At 57.4% G+C, this 19,591-nt stretch overlaps 1 protein-coding gene across 2 annotated transcripts in view; it reads left to right on the forward strand.

The window, feature by feature from the left end:
- Positions 1 to 19,591, forward strand: part of TAFA5 (TAFA chemokine like family member 5) — a 272,093-nt gene that overhangs the window by 87,615 nt on the left and 164,887 nt on the right. The window contains exon 1 of one of the 2 annotated variants that reach the window (XM_054469893.2): positions 2,172 to 2,459. The exons of the other annotated variant lie outside the window; for it this stretch is intronic. Coding sequence (XP_054325868.1) covers positions 2,369 to 2,459 — 91 coding nt within the window. The 5' untranslated portion in view covers positions 2,172 to 2,368. Of the gene's footprint in view, positions 1 to 2,171; positions 2,460 to 19,591 lie in introns of those variants that run through there. 2 annotated transcript variants of the gene reach the window in all.

A 19,591-nucleotide genomic window follows, 5' to 3' on the forward strand; every position in this document is an offset into this window, starting at 1 on the left:
CATGAGCAGAGAGAATGGCTAGTCCCTCCCAGGGCAGATCCAGAGCTGCTTAGTTGCTTGGCTGGTGTGAGGCTGGGGCCACTCCTTTAGGTGAGAGGAGTTGGATGGGACATTCTTGTCTCTCCTGGATGTTTTCGGGGGCAGGTGGAGGGTGATGAGCCAGAGGTGAAGAACTGCTTCGTGGATGGCCTCTCCCCTGGCCAGGTGCTGGGCACCGCAGAGCCAGGTCAGGCAGACAGCATCAAGCTTAGTGGCTGGTCGTGACTCTGCCCTTGACTTTCTAGTTGATGTGAGACCAGTCGCCATGCCGCTATAAGCCTCAGTTTCCCCAGATGCATACTGATTGGCTTGATCTATCTGACCTCCAAGAACCCTTCAGGGCCAGGCCTCTTTCCCTTCCTGGCACATCAATACTGGTGCAAGGAGGAGACAGCCTCCATGTGAACCACATGCACCGCAGGCACCAGCACTGCCCCCACCCCGCACGGGCCAGGACAGAGGTTCAGGGTCCCAGGAAGCTTAGGCCCCGATTCCTGCCCACTGCTCCTTCCTAGGCATTTGAAATTGAATTTCATATTCAATTCAGGCAAAAAAACCTTGAGGCCTACCACACTGGTCTTGGTGCTGGGCTCTGGGGCGAACCCCTGACGAGGACACCTGTGCCCCCTGCTCTGGAGAGCCGGGTTGGGGAGCAAAAGTGGCCTAAAACAAAGACCCCTTCTTCCTAGAGGCGGGAAGGGAGGCAGTGCAGGGAGGCATCCGTTTGTTTCCCCTGGAACGGAACGTGGGCATTAACTGTGCGCCCACGATCTTGGGTGCAGGGCAGCTGGCTGGAGGGTGGTACACAGTAGGGGGAGGTGTGAGTGTGTTTGTGTGTGTTTCCAGGCAGATGTGCCGTTTTCAGAAGCCGCGGGACCAGCCTCCTCCGAGCCCTCCCAGCCGCTGGTCGGGCCCGGCTGGGGCCGTACCTGGGCCTGGGTTTCCCTGTCTCTCCTGAGGCCTTGGGTGCGAGGGAGGCTGGGCGCCACTCGAGGCCCCGCGTCCGGTCTCCCGCGCCAGCAGGGCCGGCTCTGCAGTGAGGCCCCTGCGCACCTAGGTGGAGCCCGACCCGCAGTTTTCGGCTGGGCCGGCCCCACCTGACCCGCCGGCGCGCCAGGCGGGGGCGCTGCAGGGTGGGGTCCCCGGGGTCCTTCGCGGCCCAGTGCGCATCGGCGGCTCGGCGGCCGGGAGGAGCGCAGACGGCGGCGGGCGCGGGCCGGAGTCCGAGGCTGCGCGGGCCCGGCCACCTGGGCTGGCAGCGACTGCGCCGCGCTCCCTCTCCCGCCGCCTCCCCCGAGGAGCCGGCGCCGAGCCGAGCGGGCGGGCGCGCGCCTCCAGGCCGGAGCAGCGGCGTCCCGCGGGCGGCGAGGCGCGCAGCGTCGCCGGCCCCACCTGTAGGCGCGGCAGCCACCCGCACCTGCACCGGCAGCGGCGGCCCAGCGCGGGCAGCCCAGGGGCGCCGCGGGCCCGGACCTAGTCCCGGCCGCGGCGGCGGAGGCGCGGGCTGCTGGGAGCGCAGAGGCCGGCACCGTCCGGTGGGGACCGGCCCGCCAGCCCCGGGCCGCGCAAGTTCGATCGCCGCGGGCTCGGCCGGGCCGCGCGGGCCCTAGCGGCGGCGATGGTGCGGCAGCCCCGCGCCCGGCGCGCAGCCCCGGCCCCGAGCCTGGCCCGCCGCGGCGGCGGTGGCGGCGGCGGCGCGGCGGCCCCCTGAGCCCCGGGCCGGAGCGAGCGCGGGCGGCGGAGGAGGCGGCGGAGGAGGAGGAAGAGGAGGAGAAGGAGGAGGAGGAGGAAGAGGAGGAGGAAGAGGAGGAGGAAGGCGACGCCGAGCAGCGGGCGGTGGGGGGACGACAGGCGGAGGAGGGGGCCGGGGCCGCGCCGGACCCCCCCGCGCCGCCCGGCCGTTGCGCAATCCGCGGCCCGCGGTCCGGGCCCTGCTGGCGGTGCGGCTCCGGGGGCGGCGGCGGGGCTGATTCATGGGGCCGCGGCGGCCGCCCCCCAGCGCCCGGGCCCCCGGCGCCCCGCAGCCAGCGATGGTGGCCGAGTGGTCGGAGCGGCGGCCGCCGCGGCCCGAGACTTTCTGCTAACCTCCCCGCCCCCGCCCGCCCCCTCCCCGGCGCCCCCCTCCCCCCGCCCGCTCCCCTCCCCCCTGCCCAAAAAGACACAAATCGCCTCCCGGAGTGGCGCCTCCAGTCGTGGCGGAGCGCGGCGTTGGCGACGGATGGAGGGCGCGAGCGGGCGGCCGCGGAGGCTGCACCCGGCGGGGCGCTGATGCGGCGCCTGGACCTTCTCTGCGCGACTTCGGGGGCGTCGGCCGAGTTGGGACTCCGCGATGCAGCTCCTGAAGGCGCTTTGGGCACTGGCAGGGGCCGCGCTCTGCTGCTTCCTCGTCCTAGTGATCCACGCGCAGTTCCTCAAAGAAGGTAATTGTCCCCGGGCGCGCGGACCGGTACTCCGCGCTCTGCCTGGCTCGCGGCGGCCCCGGCGCCCGACCCGGCTTCCAGCATGTTCCGCTGCCGCCGCGCTGGGCTGAGGCTCGTGGAGCGCCACTGCGGGCCCGGAGCGGCCGGCGGCGCGACCCTACCAGGAGCCCGGCTCCCCGCGGATCTCGCCACCCCGCGCCCATCGGGGCTCACCGGCAGGGCGCGGGGTCGGGGCGCGCTGCGTCCTCGGTTCCTCTCGCGCCGCCCCGGATCCCCAGCCCAAGCCGAGGCTGCCGTTCCCATCCCCTGCCCCACACGGCTCGGTGGCAGCGGCGCCCGCCCGCACGCCGCGGGCCCTCGGTAGATGGCACCAGCGCTCCACGTTGGCCGGCCGGGCTGGGGCGGGAGCGGAGCTGGGACCCGCCAGGGTGCCGCCGGGCTGGGGCGGGAGCGGAGCTGGGACCCGCCAGGGTGCCGCGGGGCTGGGACGCGCGGACGTCGGGAAACCGGCCTGCGCACCTGTTCCCCAGGGCCCAAGCCGCCTTCCAGAAACCCATAGGTTCGGGAAGCAGGGGCTTCGTCACCCGGGTGCGCAGGCCCCCGCGCCAAGTTCTGCCATTGCTCTCTTGGTTTGTGCTAGACTGCAGGGCAGTCTGGGACTATTGAGGCGCCCAGGATAGCGGTTGGACCCTCGTGGCTGGAGAGGCCCTTTGGACTGGGAAGCATCTTACTGGGGTTTGGGGGCAGGGCCACACCTCCCCTGATGGGCGGTCGGTCGGCTCCAGGCACCCCAGACGCACTCCTGGAAACTTCCTGGTTTCAGGGCCAGGCTCCCTTTGCAGGGCTCCTGGTGCACCCCGGGATCAGCCTGGCCTGTCATATCAGACTGGGGGCAACTGAGGCGTTGGCCTCCCCCCGGGCACCCCTGCTCATGGTTACTAGTGCTCTGGCACACAGGCTGGGCCAGCTCCGCCTGGTGCTCCCCTTGGTCCACTGGGAAGGCTGAGCACCGGAGGGCGCCTGTGTGGCTGATAAGGCGCTGGGTTCTCATTAGTTCTGGGTTCCTGCAAAGGAAGGGCTTGCAACATTCAGCTGCTTTCCTGACTAATTAATGAGCCGCTGGAGGCCTGGGGAAGCAGGTAGGTGCAGGAGCCTGGCCCCAGACCCTGTGACCTCCACGGGCCTGGTGTCCTCTTCCCTCCCTTGCTTTTGGATGTGGACACCTAGTACAGAGGAGGGCCAGGTCTGAAGGGAGAGTAGGCTACCCCAGGACTCTGCTGCGGGCTTGGCCTGCCAGCCCGTGCTTGCAGGGACCCTTCCCGAGGTGGGAGGCCCAACTTCTTCCGGCTGCCTTGCTGACCCACTTCAGGAATGGGTGGTTCTGCCATACGGCAGTGGCCCTTGGGGCTGGGGAGGCCATCCTTCCTGCTGAGGAGTCATTGGGTCCAGACAAGCCCGCGAGGGCTGTCCTCTGCTGGTGTCTCCTGCCAGGACTGTGGGAGCCACCCCTGGTGCATTCCAGGTACCTGGCGAAGAGGTCCCTGCTCCGCTGGGTCTGTTTGTGTTCGCGCTGCAAGTTCTCTGCCTCTCTGGCTGATCTCGAAGTCTCTAGGGGATTGGCTTGCAGAACGGGCATGTATGTGAAAATTTCAGTGTTTCTCTGAGGTCCAAGTGCCCAGCTGCGTCCTGATACTCTGTGACGAAGTGAAGTTCCACTGACTTTTAAGCTGTGAGTTAGTAACAGGGGAGGCTCCTGGCCATGTGGCCTGTCTGTGACAAGGGCTTCCTTTCTGCCTCGACCTGCGGCGCTGACCCAGGGGGCTCTGCTGTCCCCCTGAGGCTGCAGGTCTAAAGGACTCTGTTTTTTGGCCAAGAAGAAAGAGTTTCTGTCTCTCAGATGGGAAGGTCTAGGTGTGGAGCAGGCCCAGGATTAAATACTGGTTGTGTTCGCTTAGTGGAGTACTTTTTGTGGATTTAGCCCTTCACAGAGATCTGCATGTTTATCTTGAAGCAGACACACATGTGTCGGTGTTGTGGAAGACGGCACAGTCATAGGAAGGTGGGATGAGGATGAGGTCAGCTGTACGCTGAGGGCACAGGTACCTTTGGAAGAGCGATTGCGGGTCCCAGTGTTTGCGCAGCCCTCCAGGACTCCTGAAGTCCTGTCTCCCTGTCCCGAAACAGTGGCCTTCACCACCCTGGGTTGAGCCCTGCTGCCTGTCTGTCTGGAAGGTCAGGACTTGGGCAGCCTCCCTGTTCTTGCTGAGATGCCCTTTTGGCCCCTTGGCATCAGGAGCCCCAGGGGAGGCCTGGGGGACCAGCAGTGAGACGTGCAGGGAGGCGGGTGGCCGACTCTGGTTCCTGGCTGATGGGCTCGGCCTGGGGCCACTCTCCTCCCAGCAGCCGCTGTCCAGCAGGAGGGAGGGAGCGAGGCAGGCGGGTGGACAATTGTGACTTGTTGTCTGGGCCCGAGTGGGAAAGAGCTGTTTAAATAGCCATTTCCATGAATCTGTTTTTTTCAGGGGTGAAGAATGGGGGACCCAGGGAGCCGTTTTTCCACACTTCTCCTTTTGTGTGGAGATAGAGGCCACCCCGTGGCTAATCCGTCCCCCTCTGGCCACTCTGTCTTCCAGTGTTTGTGGAGATGAATAGGGCTGTGAACCGAGAGAGAAGCAAATTGTGGTCCGTAATTGCAGCCTCGGTACGTCCGAGCTTTGTGAGAACAAGTCCTGCCCACCACACCAGGCCTGGCTGGGCAGCCACAGGCCCGGGAAGAAAGCAGGGCTGCAGTGTGGGGTCCGGCACTGGGGCCTGGGCAGCTGCTCTTCTTGCCCTGTCATCCTTAGGACACGCTGACCCTCCTCTGGGAGGGGAGAGCCGTCCTTTCTTCTGAACTGCCTGGCGTGCGCCTGTGCTGTGTCTGCATGGGGTGTAGTTAAAGTGGGGGACGAGGGCGGGAATCCCAGGACCCTGATGGAAGAGCCGGCCGCTTCCTTAGGGCGCAGATGACGTGTGTCACGGAGACGCGAGAGAGAAGGCAGCGCTTTATCTCCATCATCATGTTTGGCCTCCAAATACGGAGTTAAGGAAACAGCGAGAAGTATAAAAATATTTTCCACCTCCCTCTTCCAAAGACTTTACAATATTTTTCTGGAAGTCTTGAGTCACTTGGACTCCAGCACTCCAGCACAGATTAGCAGGCTTTGGTGTGGATGCTTGATGTAAACAGAAGGATAGGAAAATACTTCAAAGAGGAAGGAGTGCGGCGAGCCTGGGCCATCCGGGCAGGCCACAGCAGCAGAGAGGTTTCTGGGCTTTGGCACCCAAAGGGACATGAGAAAGCCGGGAAATCATTCGGCCTGATCCTTTCTGAATGGGAAGGAGAACCCAGTGCCTCTTTCCTTTAAATGTGGGTTTGAGGTTCAACTCTATCTCGGTAAATCCTTTTGGCGACAGGGGAGTGCATTCGATGGCTTGAACGTGCTGTGCAAAAGCCTCTTTTGCAGGTTAATATTGAGAACTTTGCGTCCAGCAGCCCTGGCACGGTGTACCCGGCCCTCGATTCCAGAAGCGCTTTCGGAACCGCTGTGGCGTGCCTGTCTTTGAGCAGCTGCTCGGAGGGCAGACTGTCGATTGAGTCAACGGGATTCAACTTCCATTGATTTAGTTAGCTGGCTCTTTCGGAAATGAGGCGTCCTCCTGCAAACCCGCGTGGCCGGTAACAAGGGGCATGCTCAACTCCGTGAAGGCAATTGATGGGGTATGAATGGTTGTGGCTCTGCGCAGTCATCATTCATTGATGCCGTCTTTACAAGATTAGCAGCCAATGCAGAGTACCCGTCTATCTGTTAGATGGATCACTTTATTTTTTAAGAAATGGATAGAGAACTTCTTAGGAGACACAGCACAGTTCCCGGCCCTAAGACTCCATCAAAAATATTTGCTGAATGCGTACAACCATTCCGTCCCAGAGGCATAGAGCCAGGGCTGTGGGTGGTCCATGATGGGTTGGGTGAGGGCTTGGTAGATGCCCTTGAGGTTTCCCAGAGCAGCAAGGCTGTTCTTGGTGAGGGCTCGAGGCTGCACCGGGCTCCATTCTGAGTGTCTAATGGTGGAGGAGGAACTCACTGCACGTGGTGTGTGTGGAAGGAGGAGGGAGTTCGGCAGCTCTGTGTTCTCAATGCTTACGGCCAGCTGTGTCTGCACCCCTGCACCCAGTCTTGGCATGGGGCTGCCCCGGCCGCCAGGCTCCGAGCTTGGAGCTGGCTGCTCATTTCCCCCTGAGTCTCAGACTGCGTGTGGAGGGGTGCTGGGCTTTGTCTAGGGGCCCCAGGGGCTTCCCTAGCCCACTTCCTGGGTGCATTGTTTTTATGGCCCTGATGAGATGTGCAGGCAGACGGAGCGCAGGGGCATCGCAGTGCCAGCCCCACATGGCAGGTGTCCCTCAGCCTGCCTCTCCTCGACCCTCCAGCAGACGCTGTTTGCAAGGCCAGGTAGGTGTGAATGGCTGCTGGGAGGGGTGGAAATGAAAAGGCGTTAAAAATAACCAACTCTTTTATCATCATTTACTATCATTTCTTGTGTGACACAGAATCTAAATAAAACCCACACTCACCGTAATGGGATTCTCATCTGCTGTGTCTCTGACAACTGTAAAAGTTAGAATATAAAAGGACTGGAAATGGAGGTGACTTCCAGACACAAGTTGGCTCATCGCAGCCTTGCTGGGCACAGGAGTCCCAGCCTCCCAGGCCTCCCAGCAAGGGCCAAGCCAGTCCCTGCCAAGGGCCAGGCTGGCAGTGGACGGGGCCAGCTGGGGGTCGCTCCCGCTGCACACTCGGGAGGATTGGATTGCGGCTGATCTTGCTGCCGGCATCTGTGGAAACTCATCAGTCTCCCATGTTGCTGCGGTGCTGAGCACGGTGCGAGAAAGCCGTGCGGAGAATGGTTTTATTCCCCACTCGGTGGTCTGGAGGTGGGTGGTTTTTGCCCGTCTCTGGGCGTGCGGAGCTGTAGGAGAGGAGCCACTGGCGAGGCCACGTCCGTGCCCGGTAGAGTGCTGGCTGCAGACACAGCCCAAGAGCTCCTGGGCCTGGAGAAGGCGGGGTTGGGGGGCAACCTTCTTGGAAGGGTTCACTGCTGACATTTTCATGTGTGTGCATGTGTGTGTGTGTGTACACGTGCCTGCTTATGCGTAACTAAATGCGCATAGGTGTTCATATCATTGTGTGTGATCTTCTTAAACATAAACTACACGATCATGCATTATAAACCTCATTTAAAATACAGCCCCTTCGTTAGGGAGCAGCGCACGCAGGCAGTGGTGTTTCTGTGTTCCTGGAGAGGGGAGGGAGGCAGTCCTCACCTTATTTACGCAGAAACACATAGATCTATGGCTGCACTGCGATCTGAGCAGACAGAAAACACGGAGCGAAGCACGCAGCTGTGGGTCTGCGTGGAACACGTGACTGTTTGCTCACACATGCACCCAGTGAGTGGACAGGGCTCCTTTGAGACCAGCCATAGGACCCGGTAGCCTTTGTACTGTGGGAGCCCTGACCTGCCTGTCGGGGCAGGTGGACCTTTCCTTTTCCTCTTCTTACGTGGGCTCTGTGTGTGAGCCCACCTCTCCCAGAGACACGCACTGCGGTGCCCCCCAACAGAGACACACCACACACTACACGCTGCACCCACACACACCACACAAAATACACAACGCATACCACACACCCCACATGCTGCACACACTACACACCATATGCTGCACACCACATACACACCCCACACACAAAATACACTACATACCACACACAAAATACACCACACACACCACACACAAAATACACCACACACACCACACACAAAATACACCACACACAAAATACACCACACAGACCACACACAAAATACACCAGACACGAAATATACCACACACCACACACAAAATACACCACACACCACACACAAAATAAACCACACACAGAATACACCACACACCACACGCCACACACACCACGCGCAAAATACACCACACACTGCACACAAAATACACCACACACCACACACAAAATACACCACACACGCCACACACAAAATACACCACACACCACACACAAAATACACCACACACGAAATACACCACACACACCATACACAAAATACATCACACACGAAATACACCACACACCACACACAAAATACACCACACACACCACACACAAAATACACCACACACGAAATACACCACACACAAAATACACCACACACCACACACAAAATACACCACACACAAAATACATCACACACACCACACACAAAATACACCACACATGAAATACACCACACACACCACACACAAAATACACCACACACCACACACAAAATACACCACACACCACACACAAAATAAACTACACGCAGAATACACCACACACCACACGCCACATACACCACATGCAAAATGCACCACACACACTGCACACAAAATACACCACACACAAAATACACCACACATGCCACACACAAAATACACCACACACGAAATACACCACACACCATACACAAAATACACCACACACACCACACACAAAATACACCACACACGAAATACACCACACACCACACACAAAATACACCACACACAAAATACACCACACACGCCACACACAAAATACACCACACACGAAATACACCACACACGAAATACACCACATACCATACACAAAATACACCACACACACCACACACAAAATACACCACACACGAAATACACCACACACCACACACAAAATACACCACACACGAAATACACCACACACCACACACAAAATACACCACACACACCATGCACAAAATACACCACACACGAAATACACCACACACGAAATACACCACACACCACACACGAAATACACCACACACGAAATACACCACACACCACACACAAAATACACCACACACACCATACACAAAATACATCACACATGAAATACACTACACACCACACACAAAATACACCACACACGAAATACACCACACACAAAATACACCACACACCACACACAAAATACACCACACACGCCACACACAAAATAACCACACGCCACGCACATACCACACACCACACACAAAATATACCGCACACACACCACACACACAGTGCACGCCAAACACAAAATATATACATACCACACACCACACACACACCACACACTAAATATACTCACACCACACCCCACACACACCACACACAAAATACACCACACACCACACGCCACACACACACCACACACTATACACAAAATATGCGACACAAACAGTGCACACCAAACACAAAATACACACATACCACACACCACATACAAAATACACCACACACCACACACAAAATATGCCACATACACACCACACACAGTACCCACCGCACACAAAATATACACATACCACACACCACATACAAAATACACCACACACCACACACATACCACACACACAGTGCAACCAAACACAAAATATACACATACCACACACCACATACAAAATATACCACACACACACCACACATCATGCACACACACCACACACTAAATATACACACACCACACCCCACACACAAAATACATCACACACAAACCACACACAAAATATACCACACCACTCACATCAAACGCAAAATATACACCACACCCCTCACACACCACACACAAAATACACCACACACACCACACCACACACAAAATACACCACACACCACACACACGCCTCACACAAAATACACACACCACACCCCACACACACTATGCACCACACACAAAATGCACCACACACACCCCCCCCACACATCACACACAAAATATACACACACCACATCCCACACACACCACACACAAAATATGCCACACACACCACACACACACAGTACACGCCACAGAAAATATACCATGCAAACACACCACACAGCACACAACACACCACATACAAAATATACTACACATATAAACATGCCACACAAAAAATACACCACACACAAACTCGACATCATACACACACCACATGCCACACACCACACAAAATAAACTTCATACGCCACACACACACCACACACCATGCACACACCACACACAAAATATACCACACACACCACATACACCTACCCACACATACAACACACCACACACAACACGCCACACACCACACACAAAATACACCACATACACCACACATACTAAACACCACACACCACTCACAAAATATATCACATATACACACCACACACACACACCAATCACATGCACACACACCCCACAAAACATCACGTACATCATACGCACACCACACACCACTCACCACACAAAATACACCACATACACCACACACAACACTTACAAAATACATCACGCACCACACACACACCACACACACAGCACACAGCAGACCACACACACACAAAATACACCACACAGATATCACACACACCACACACACCGTGCACCACACACAGACCACACACTATGCACAGTACACACCACACACAGAGTACACACCACACGCATAGATACACACGCCACACAAAATATACTATGTAAATACACACACGTACACACCACACACAAAATATACTACACATTCACGCCACACACCACACCACACACAAAATACACCACACATACACACCACACAAAATACACACACATCACACACACTACATGCCATGCACCACACATGACACAAAATACACCTCACACACACCACTCACAAAATACATCACGCATGCACCACACACACACAGCACAAATCACACACACATACACCACATACACACACCACACAAAATGCACCACACACCCCACACGCACCGTATACACGCACCCTCCACACACACACAACACACCACACACATCACACATGCCACATGCCACTCACCACACAAAATACACCGCACACACATACACATGTATATAACACACAGCACACAACATGCTAAATACACCACATACCACAAACACATCACTCACAAAATACATCTCACACACACACCACACACCACACACACAAAATACACCGTACAGATATCACACACACAGCACACAGAAAATACATCACACACATTCACATGTACACACACACCCCACATGCGGAATACACCACACACACTAGATACCACACACACACACACCACTCACAAAAAACATCACACACACAGCATACACTACACACACAGCACACACCACGCACACACACACACAATACCCCACACAGATGCCACACACAAAAAAATACACCACACACTAGACACCACACATGACACACTGTGCACACATACCACATGCCAAACACCACACACACAAAAAATACCACAAACATACCACATACACAACATGCATACACAGACAATATACCACCTAACCACACACAACACACACACATAAAATATACCACATACACATACAAAATATTCATACCACACACACCACACAGCACATACACATGCTCTCACACACAACACATCACACACATGCCACACCCCACACACCACACAAAATACACCACACACACACCACATACAAAATACACCACATACACCATACAAACTAGATACCACACACACCACTCCCAAAAAAATCACACTGCTCACACCACACAGCACACACCGCAGACACACAATACACCACACAGATACCACACACAACAAAATACACCACACACACTAGACATCACACACACACTATACATTATGCACACACACCACATGCCATACACACCACAAACATACCACGTACACAATATACAGAAACACACACAGAATATACCACACACAACACACACACATAACATACACCACATACTCATACCAAATACGTATACCATACACACACCACACATACCCTGTGAAGGCCACGCACACACAAAGTACAGAAACACACCCCCACACAAACACATGCCAAGACATACACACACACACAAACATACACCACATGCATGTTATACACACACAGCCAAACATCATAAACACACATTACACCCATCACACTGCACAAACGATACCCAAACACCGCACAGTCTGCAGCTCACCCCGTGGGCCCGGCCTGGCATTCTGGAGGAAGGGAGAGGAGGGTGGACCCCAGCTTCGGCCTCTTCCCCTGCAGCCTTGTCCCCATCCTCACCTGGACCCTGACCCTGGCCCTTGCCGGCTGGGCCTCTGCAGAGGCTTCCTGAGGAGGAAGGCGCTGGCCTGACCTTCACAGCGGGGGCAAGTGTGGCCCAGTGAGGTCAAGGGAGGGTGCAGATCCCAGAGGATAGCAGGACAGGTGCAGCCGCGTGGCTTTTCTCTCTATGATCCCAGGCAGGGGTGGCGTGGGTGGTGCGTGGGCATTGCACAGGCACCTCCTGCTGCAGGCTGCAGCGCCTGTCTTGCAGGTCTTGTGCTCGTCCCAAGGGTCACACCCACCTGCAGCATGATACCAGGCTAGTGGCTGGGCTTCTGGGACCCTCGGTCTCCTCTTTGCAGGAAGGGAATGATAAAAGGAGTGGAAGCCCGAGGACTTCCACGGGGGTCCCCTGACAGATGGCCCCAGGAGTGACCTTGTGCAAAACCCAGGAGCCGCCCCTGCCAAGTGCTGGGCGTGTCTGTGGAGCAGATGAGGCCACAGGCACTGGCCACAGGACCGTGCTGTCTGGAGAGGGATTTGCACACATTTGTAGGGGTGCAGGGCTGGTGTTCTCAGGATTTTGCCTGGCTTCTCTGGATCTGGAGGTCCTGGGAAGGTGGCTTGGACCCTGGTGGGCGGAGTCTTTGAAGTGCAGTCTGGAATCTTCCATGCACAGTTGGGCGACCTGGACAGTGCCCACTGTGGTCTCTAGAGAGTTCCTCAAGGATGCAGCCCCTTTGTCCAGACACTGTTGCAGGAGGTGGGGAGGGAGGCCTGCCCCGCGTCCCCTGGATGGCAGGATGGGCTCCCACCATGTGTCTGGCTGGGCTGTAGTGTGCGGGGCAGCCAAAATGCACCCTCCAGGTAATCGAGGCCTACCCCACATGGGGACTCTGGCGAGAACCGGGCCTCCACCGACCCCCTGTCCAGGGTGCAGGAGCCAGGCCCGTACTGTCAGCTGTGTCTGTTTGTCTGTGTTTTCCCGTGGCGCATGCAGGTCTCTCTTCATGCTTTGGGTGTGGAAACCGTCGTCAGCTGAGAGTGTTCTGTGGGTGGGTAGCTCTCCTTCCTCCTGAATTTGGGGTGACCTTCTGTGTGGAGGCCCATGATGGTTTCCCATGCATCCCGGGGGTCTGGGGTGCCATAGGCACGAGTTCTGGAGGGGGCTGCACACCTAGGTTCATCTCACAGGCCTCGGGGTGGGCAGAGGGTCCTGGACTGCAGGGACTTGCCCTTCCTTGCAGCTTCTGTGCTTTGGTGGTGAAGGAAGGGCTGTGTCCTCAGCCACACTGGGAGCTGCTGCCCTTGCGTGGAACAGGAGCAGCTGTTTGTGGGCAGGCCAGGCGGGGGCTGCAGGCGGGTCAGGTGTGGGCTTCAGGCAGGTCAGAAGTGGGCTGCAGGCAGGCATTTAAAGAAGTCACAGCTCCAGGTACCAAGGAGGCAGTGGCTGCTGGCCCTGTCCTTTGCTGCATTTCTGTGGACTCTTAGCCCAGGGAATGGAGCCCTGGAGGGTCCCAGGGTAGCCGGTGTCACCTGGAGTGGCCCAGGGACACCTGGTCCTCTCACTGATGGGGCCGCCCTGTGGGGTAGGCCAGGCCCTGGCTCTCTGGCTCTCAGGGCAGGGTGCGGGTTCCCCACCTCCCCTGCCCTCACACACACCCTTCCAGCCACCCGCGTCAGCATGCGCCAAACATGGCCTTCTGCCCTTGCCTTTTCTTCTCCTTTTTCATTTTAAAAATCAAATCAGCGCTTCGGAAGGCCTGGAGCTTGGAGGACCCACACAGAGGCTGCCTTCTGCCTGCCCTCAGGGGCTGCTGAACTTCCCAGAAGCAGCCCTCCCTCCCAGGCTGAACTTTCTGTCTCAGCCCCTGCACTTTCCCAGCCAGGCCTGCTCCTTGTTCCTGCCCATTTTACTCCAGAAGGGAAGCAAGCAGGCCCGGGTTATCCTGCAGGCGCCAGGAGCCCCCTTGGCCAAGCTCCGTCTGTGCATAATGGGGGCTCCAGTGGGTTGGGGGGTCGGTCCGTGGGAGAACTGGACGTTCACCAGGGGTCAGCATTGGCCTCGAAGTGTGGAGAAGGGTCCTATCGGCAGAGGTGGCAAGGTGGTGAGCCCCTGGGGCTGAGCACAGGGGCCTCTGGTGAGAGGGGCCTGGCCGTGACCACGGTGACTGCTCTCTGCTGTCACCTCCTTTGCTCCTCAGGCCACCTGCGCAGAGGGTGTGATCCTTGGGTGACTTTGCCATTGAGGAAATTCAAGGGCGGAAAGTGCAGTCTTGGCGGCCGCCCCAGAACCAGGTGCCCTCTCTCCCGACCTTGCTCCCTTGATGGGGCTGCACTGCCCATCCTGAAAGGCTCTGCTGAGGCACTGGGGGAAGGAAGGCATTGCTCGCAGGGGGAGGGGTCCTGCAGAGGGTCTCAGGCAGGGTGGGTGCTACCCTCAAAGTTGACAGTGGGACCCCTCACCCCGTCCCCTGTGTTGGACTCGAAGTGGGTCCCCACGAATTGAGGCTGGTGGCCGCTGGGTGTCGGGGCTGGTTTCTGGGCTGTGGTCTCTTGCTGTGACAACGGGGACCTGCGGGGATGGGGGCACGATTCGGTGCCACCTCCCTGCCTCTGCGGTCTCCCAGCTCGGGCAGGGCAGGGCCTGGGGGTTCTAGAAGGCCCTTGGTTCAGGTGAGCACAGTGCCCTCGGGGATGCTCCTGGCAGAAGACTCAGGAATCTGTGGGAAGACCCATCCCCAAGACCATTCCAACTGGACCGCGTGGAGCCAACCTGGCCCCCACGTGATCTTCTCTGGGTATATTTAGAAGAGGTCATGGAGCCTTTACAATACACACTCTTCAAAGCCAGCCTCTGCGTCGGAGAAGGCGGATTTTATTAGCCAATTACCTTTCTTCTCCTCCGATTAAGGCCCTCTGATTCGCTTCACCGATAGAAGAACGCAGACCTTGCTTATAAATAACTGCGCTTTGCAGAACCAGAAAATCCATCTTCAGACCCTCCTGTCCCCAGGGAATGCCTGCACAGTGACAACTCCCTGCTCCTGCCCGCTGGTTGCCTTGGGGACAACCTTGATAGACACGCCGGCCTCAGTTTGGCATGCACGTATTGAGTACCTGCTGTATACCGGACATGGGCTGCTTGCTGGCGGAAGGTGGCCAGGGGGTGACTGGCTGGGGGTTGGTAGGTCTCATGGGATCATTTATGTGAAAAGGCAGAGTGAGGAATTGAGTCTGTGCACCTGTGAGAAATGTACACCTGTGGGGTCAGTTGGAGGTCCCCAAAGACAGAGCCACCTGGAAACCCAGGGTCGGTTGGAGGTCCTCAAAGACAGAGCCACATCGAAACCCAGGGTGCTCTCTCATTTGGAAAAAGGGCCTTTGCAGATGTAGTTAAGATCAGGTTCTCAAGATGATGGCGCCTTGGATTAGGATGCACCCAAACTCCAAAGACAAGTCCATAGAAGGGAAGAGAAGAGAAGCAAACAGACAGGAGAGGGGGCCTCGTGAAGACAGAGCAGGGGCTGGAGTGATGTGGCCACACACTGAGGAGCACACACAGCCACCAGGAGCTGGAAGAGGCAGGAAGGATCCTCCCTGGAGCTTTTAGAGGAAGCGCAGGCCCGAGACACCTTGATTTCCAGCTTCTGCCCTCCAGAACTGTGAGAGCAGAAACTCCTGTTTTTAAGCCACGAGTTTGTTGTGGTTTGTCACAGCGGCCAGAGGAACCGGATATAGCAGGCCAAGCCGAAGATCTTGTCACAGGGGATTGCAGCCGACGTGTGTGTGTGTGTGGGTGTGTGTGTGTGCGCGTGCGTGCGCACGTGTGCTTGGGGGTGTCTGGTCAGCGTGGCTGGCGGATGGGGCCTGGGTCTGATTCGGCTCCACCTTGTCTCAAGGAGGACCTGGAGGGGACAGATGCTCCGTCAGCATGAAGGGGAAGATCTGGATTCCCATCCCGGAGGTGGAATGCCACGGAGGCGAGGGCCCTTGAGTTGGGGGTTAAGGAAGAAGCTGGTTTGCCCGAGGAGATCGGGGTTGGGGTGGCCAGCCCAGAAATTCTTAACGCTCCTCCTCCCATAAATCCAGCATTTCCCAGAGCAAGGGCACGCACCGCTGTTGGCCTGCAAGATGGTTTTACGCGGATGCAGACGGGCATTTGTTATTTTAATAGCTGTGTATCTGCTTTCATGACTACCTTCTATTTATGGCAAAGGCGCTGGCTTTCCATTCACGGGCTGATGGAACGTTTCTTTTTAGCAGTGAGGTGATACATGGGTATGGTGCAACCCTGGCGGATTCACAGGTGGCCCACGCCCGGGAGACACTGTTGTGGCTTCTCGAGCATCTCCTAAACACCCAGTGTAGAGAAGGGGCTGAGCCTGGGCCGAGCTGACCACAAGGGGCTGCCATACACAGACCCAGGACTGTGACTCTGAGAGCCCACTGGCTGGTGTACCTTTGAAAGTGACATTTTCATTTTTTTTTAATCCAAAAGAAAATTGTGAAAAAGATCAATGTTTGTGCCCAGCCTCCTCCAGGCCATTTTCTATTCCAGTTGGAATGGGTTGTGACCAGCTTCACAGTTACCTGGTATGTTATTAAAAATGTGTCTAGTGTTTAGTCTTTTTATTCATGTTTTGTTCTTTTTTTTTTTTTTTTGAGATGGAGTTTCACTCTGTCACCCAGGCTGGAGTGCAAAGGCACGATCTCGGCTCACTGCAACCTCTGCCTCCCGGGTTCAAGCGATTCTCCTGCCTCAGCCTCCTGACTAGCTGGGATTACAGACACCCATCACCACACCCAGCTAATTTTGGTATTTTTAGTAGAGATGGGGTTTCGCCATGTTGGCCGGGTTGGTCTTGAACTCCTGACCTCAGGTGATCCGCCTGCCCCAGCCTCCCAAAGTCATGATTTGTTCTTAATGCACTAATTTATCTTAGTTGAAACACACATTTCTCTTTTCCCTGAAGTTGGTGGCTTGGCCTTGACGGCAACCTGAAGAGTTCTGTGTATTGAGTTGGTTTCTTCTTGTCTGTGGGACGGGCTGTGAGCCAGGAAGAGGAGAAGGTTCCCGATTCCTTAGTGAATCTTCTAGAAGGGATCGTGGTTGCCCTTGGGTGGAAACTGCCACAGGCAGGAGTGGGTGTTCCCGTCACAAGCCACCCCTCTGGGTCCTGCCCGCTCTCCTCCCACCCCCGTACGTCTGACCCCCAGGGCTTGCGATGCCTCAGTCGCCCCCAGCCGTGGCCTTGCCCTGGATGGAGAGCACAGACAGAGGCAGCTGGGAGTTTCTGAGGCCTCGCGTTGGACAGAGTCATCTTGCTGGTGCAGAGAGTGGGCACTGACCGGGGGTGGCCCTGAGGGCTCCAGACGACAGGAGAGAGCCTGCTCCAGGGCAGCGGGGTCACAGGGTGAGGGGGTGACCCAGAGCAGCTGGAAGGTGAATGCCGGAGCCTGGGCCTGACCCTGAGCTGGCCTAAGGGAGGCGCCAGGGCCAGCTGAGCCCTGAACTGATGTGGGCAGCATGTTCCCCAGTCAGGAGATGGTGGCGTGGCAGAAGGAGGAGGCACTGGGCTCGTGGAAGCCCACGTAGCTAGGGTCCAGCCCCTCCCAACCTCCCCCACGGAGTCTCAGTCTGAGGACAGCCAGCATCCTGGGTGCCTGGGCCAGGCGTCTCTCTCCCCAGGCAGGTGCCTGGGATGCAGTGCCCCAGCCTCACAGCCCTGAGCGCCCTTCAGCCACTGAAGTGTGATGGCTGGGGGTGACGCCCACGGCCCCAGGGCACCTCCCCTCCTTAGCAGGCCTCTGCCTGGACGGCAGGAGGCGGGGGGTCCCTGGCAGGTCCCGAGGCTGGTGGGGCCAGCCTTGGTCGGGCCCCACCCTGAGGCCTGGGCCTGAGCCACGGGTGGAGTTGCTGTTGTGGTCAGTGACCCAACCATGGTGCTGACCCTGTGCCCGTGCTGTGCCCAGAGCCCTGTGCCAGCCTCCTTTCTTTCTATGGGCTGCTGGTCTGTCCCCGACACTGTACGGTGGCCCTGGAGTGAGGCTGGCAGAGCCTGCAGCCTCCCAGGGTTGAGCCTTGGCTGTCTCCTTGCTGGTGTGTGACCTGGTGGCTGTGTTCCCCGTGCCCTGTCTCCTGCCCCGCACGCGGGATAATAATAAGAGGACCTTGGAGGCTGTGGTGCAGGTGAAGTGGGAGCTACTACAGGCAGGGGCCTGGGACATTACACACAGCTTTCTGCTGTCCTTGCCTCATGCCCAGCCCCAGGTCCAGGTCTCTTCCCCCTCCTGCTGTCCCAGCCTCTGATGTGAGCTGAAGAACCACGAAATGGGTGCTCCGGGCACTGTCGTTTCTCTTTTCATCTCTGGGGCGGACTCCTCTGCGCTCTGCCTGTCTGGCCGGTGTCTGCTGCCTCCCTCCCTCCCTCACTCCCTCCTCTCAGTGACTGACTCAGTCCTGGGAAGGTTGAGTCTTACCTGCCCTCCTGTTCAGAGGCCTGAGCCAGTCTAGAGCAAGGAAGCCCTGTGCTCCTGAGAAACCAAGCAGAAATACAGTTTTCCGGGGCATTCGTAGGAGATGCAGGCGCGGGGAGCGTTCCGGGAGCTTCCCTGGAATCCCTCCTGTGTGTTCCGTGGTGGTCCCAGGGGTCTCTCAGAAAGGCACCTACCTGGGGACAGAGGGCTTGGCTGGCTGGATCAGGATCTTTGTGGTGGACCTGGCTGTGGGGTTTGGTCCTGGGTCTTGGACCGGGGACTCTTCAGAGCTAGCTGAACGACGGGGGTCCGCGGGAGGGAGGCGTCCCTGCAGCCGTCGGAACTGAGACGTCCTCCAGGAATCCTGACAGGAGCCGCAGCAGACCCAGGATGGTAGGTGCCCAAAGTCACGTCCACAAACAGTGTCACCTGGGAGACGCCATCACCCTTTCCCGGATTGACGTCCTGAGCCCGAGGCCAGCCCAGGACCCCACCTGTGTCACCAGC

The sequence above is a fragment of the Pongo pygmaeus genome, chromosome 23, assembly GCF_028885625.2.
Source record: "Pongo pygmaeus isolate AG05252 chromosome 23, NHGRI_mPonPyg2-v2.0_pri, whole genome shotgun sequence".
Classification (NCBI taxonomy): Eukaryota; Metazoa; Chordata; class Mammalia; order Primates; family Hominidae; genus Pongo; species Pongo pygmaeus.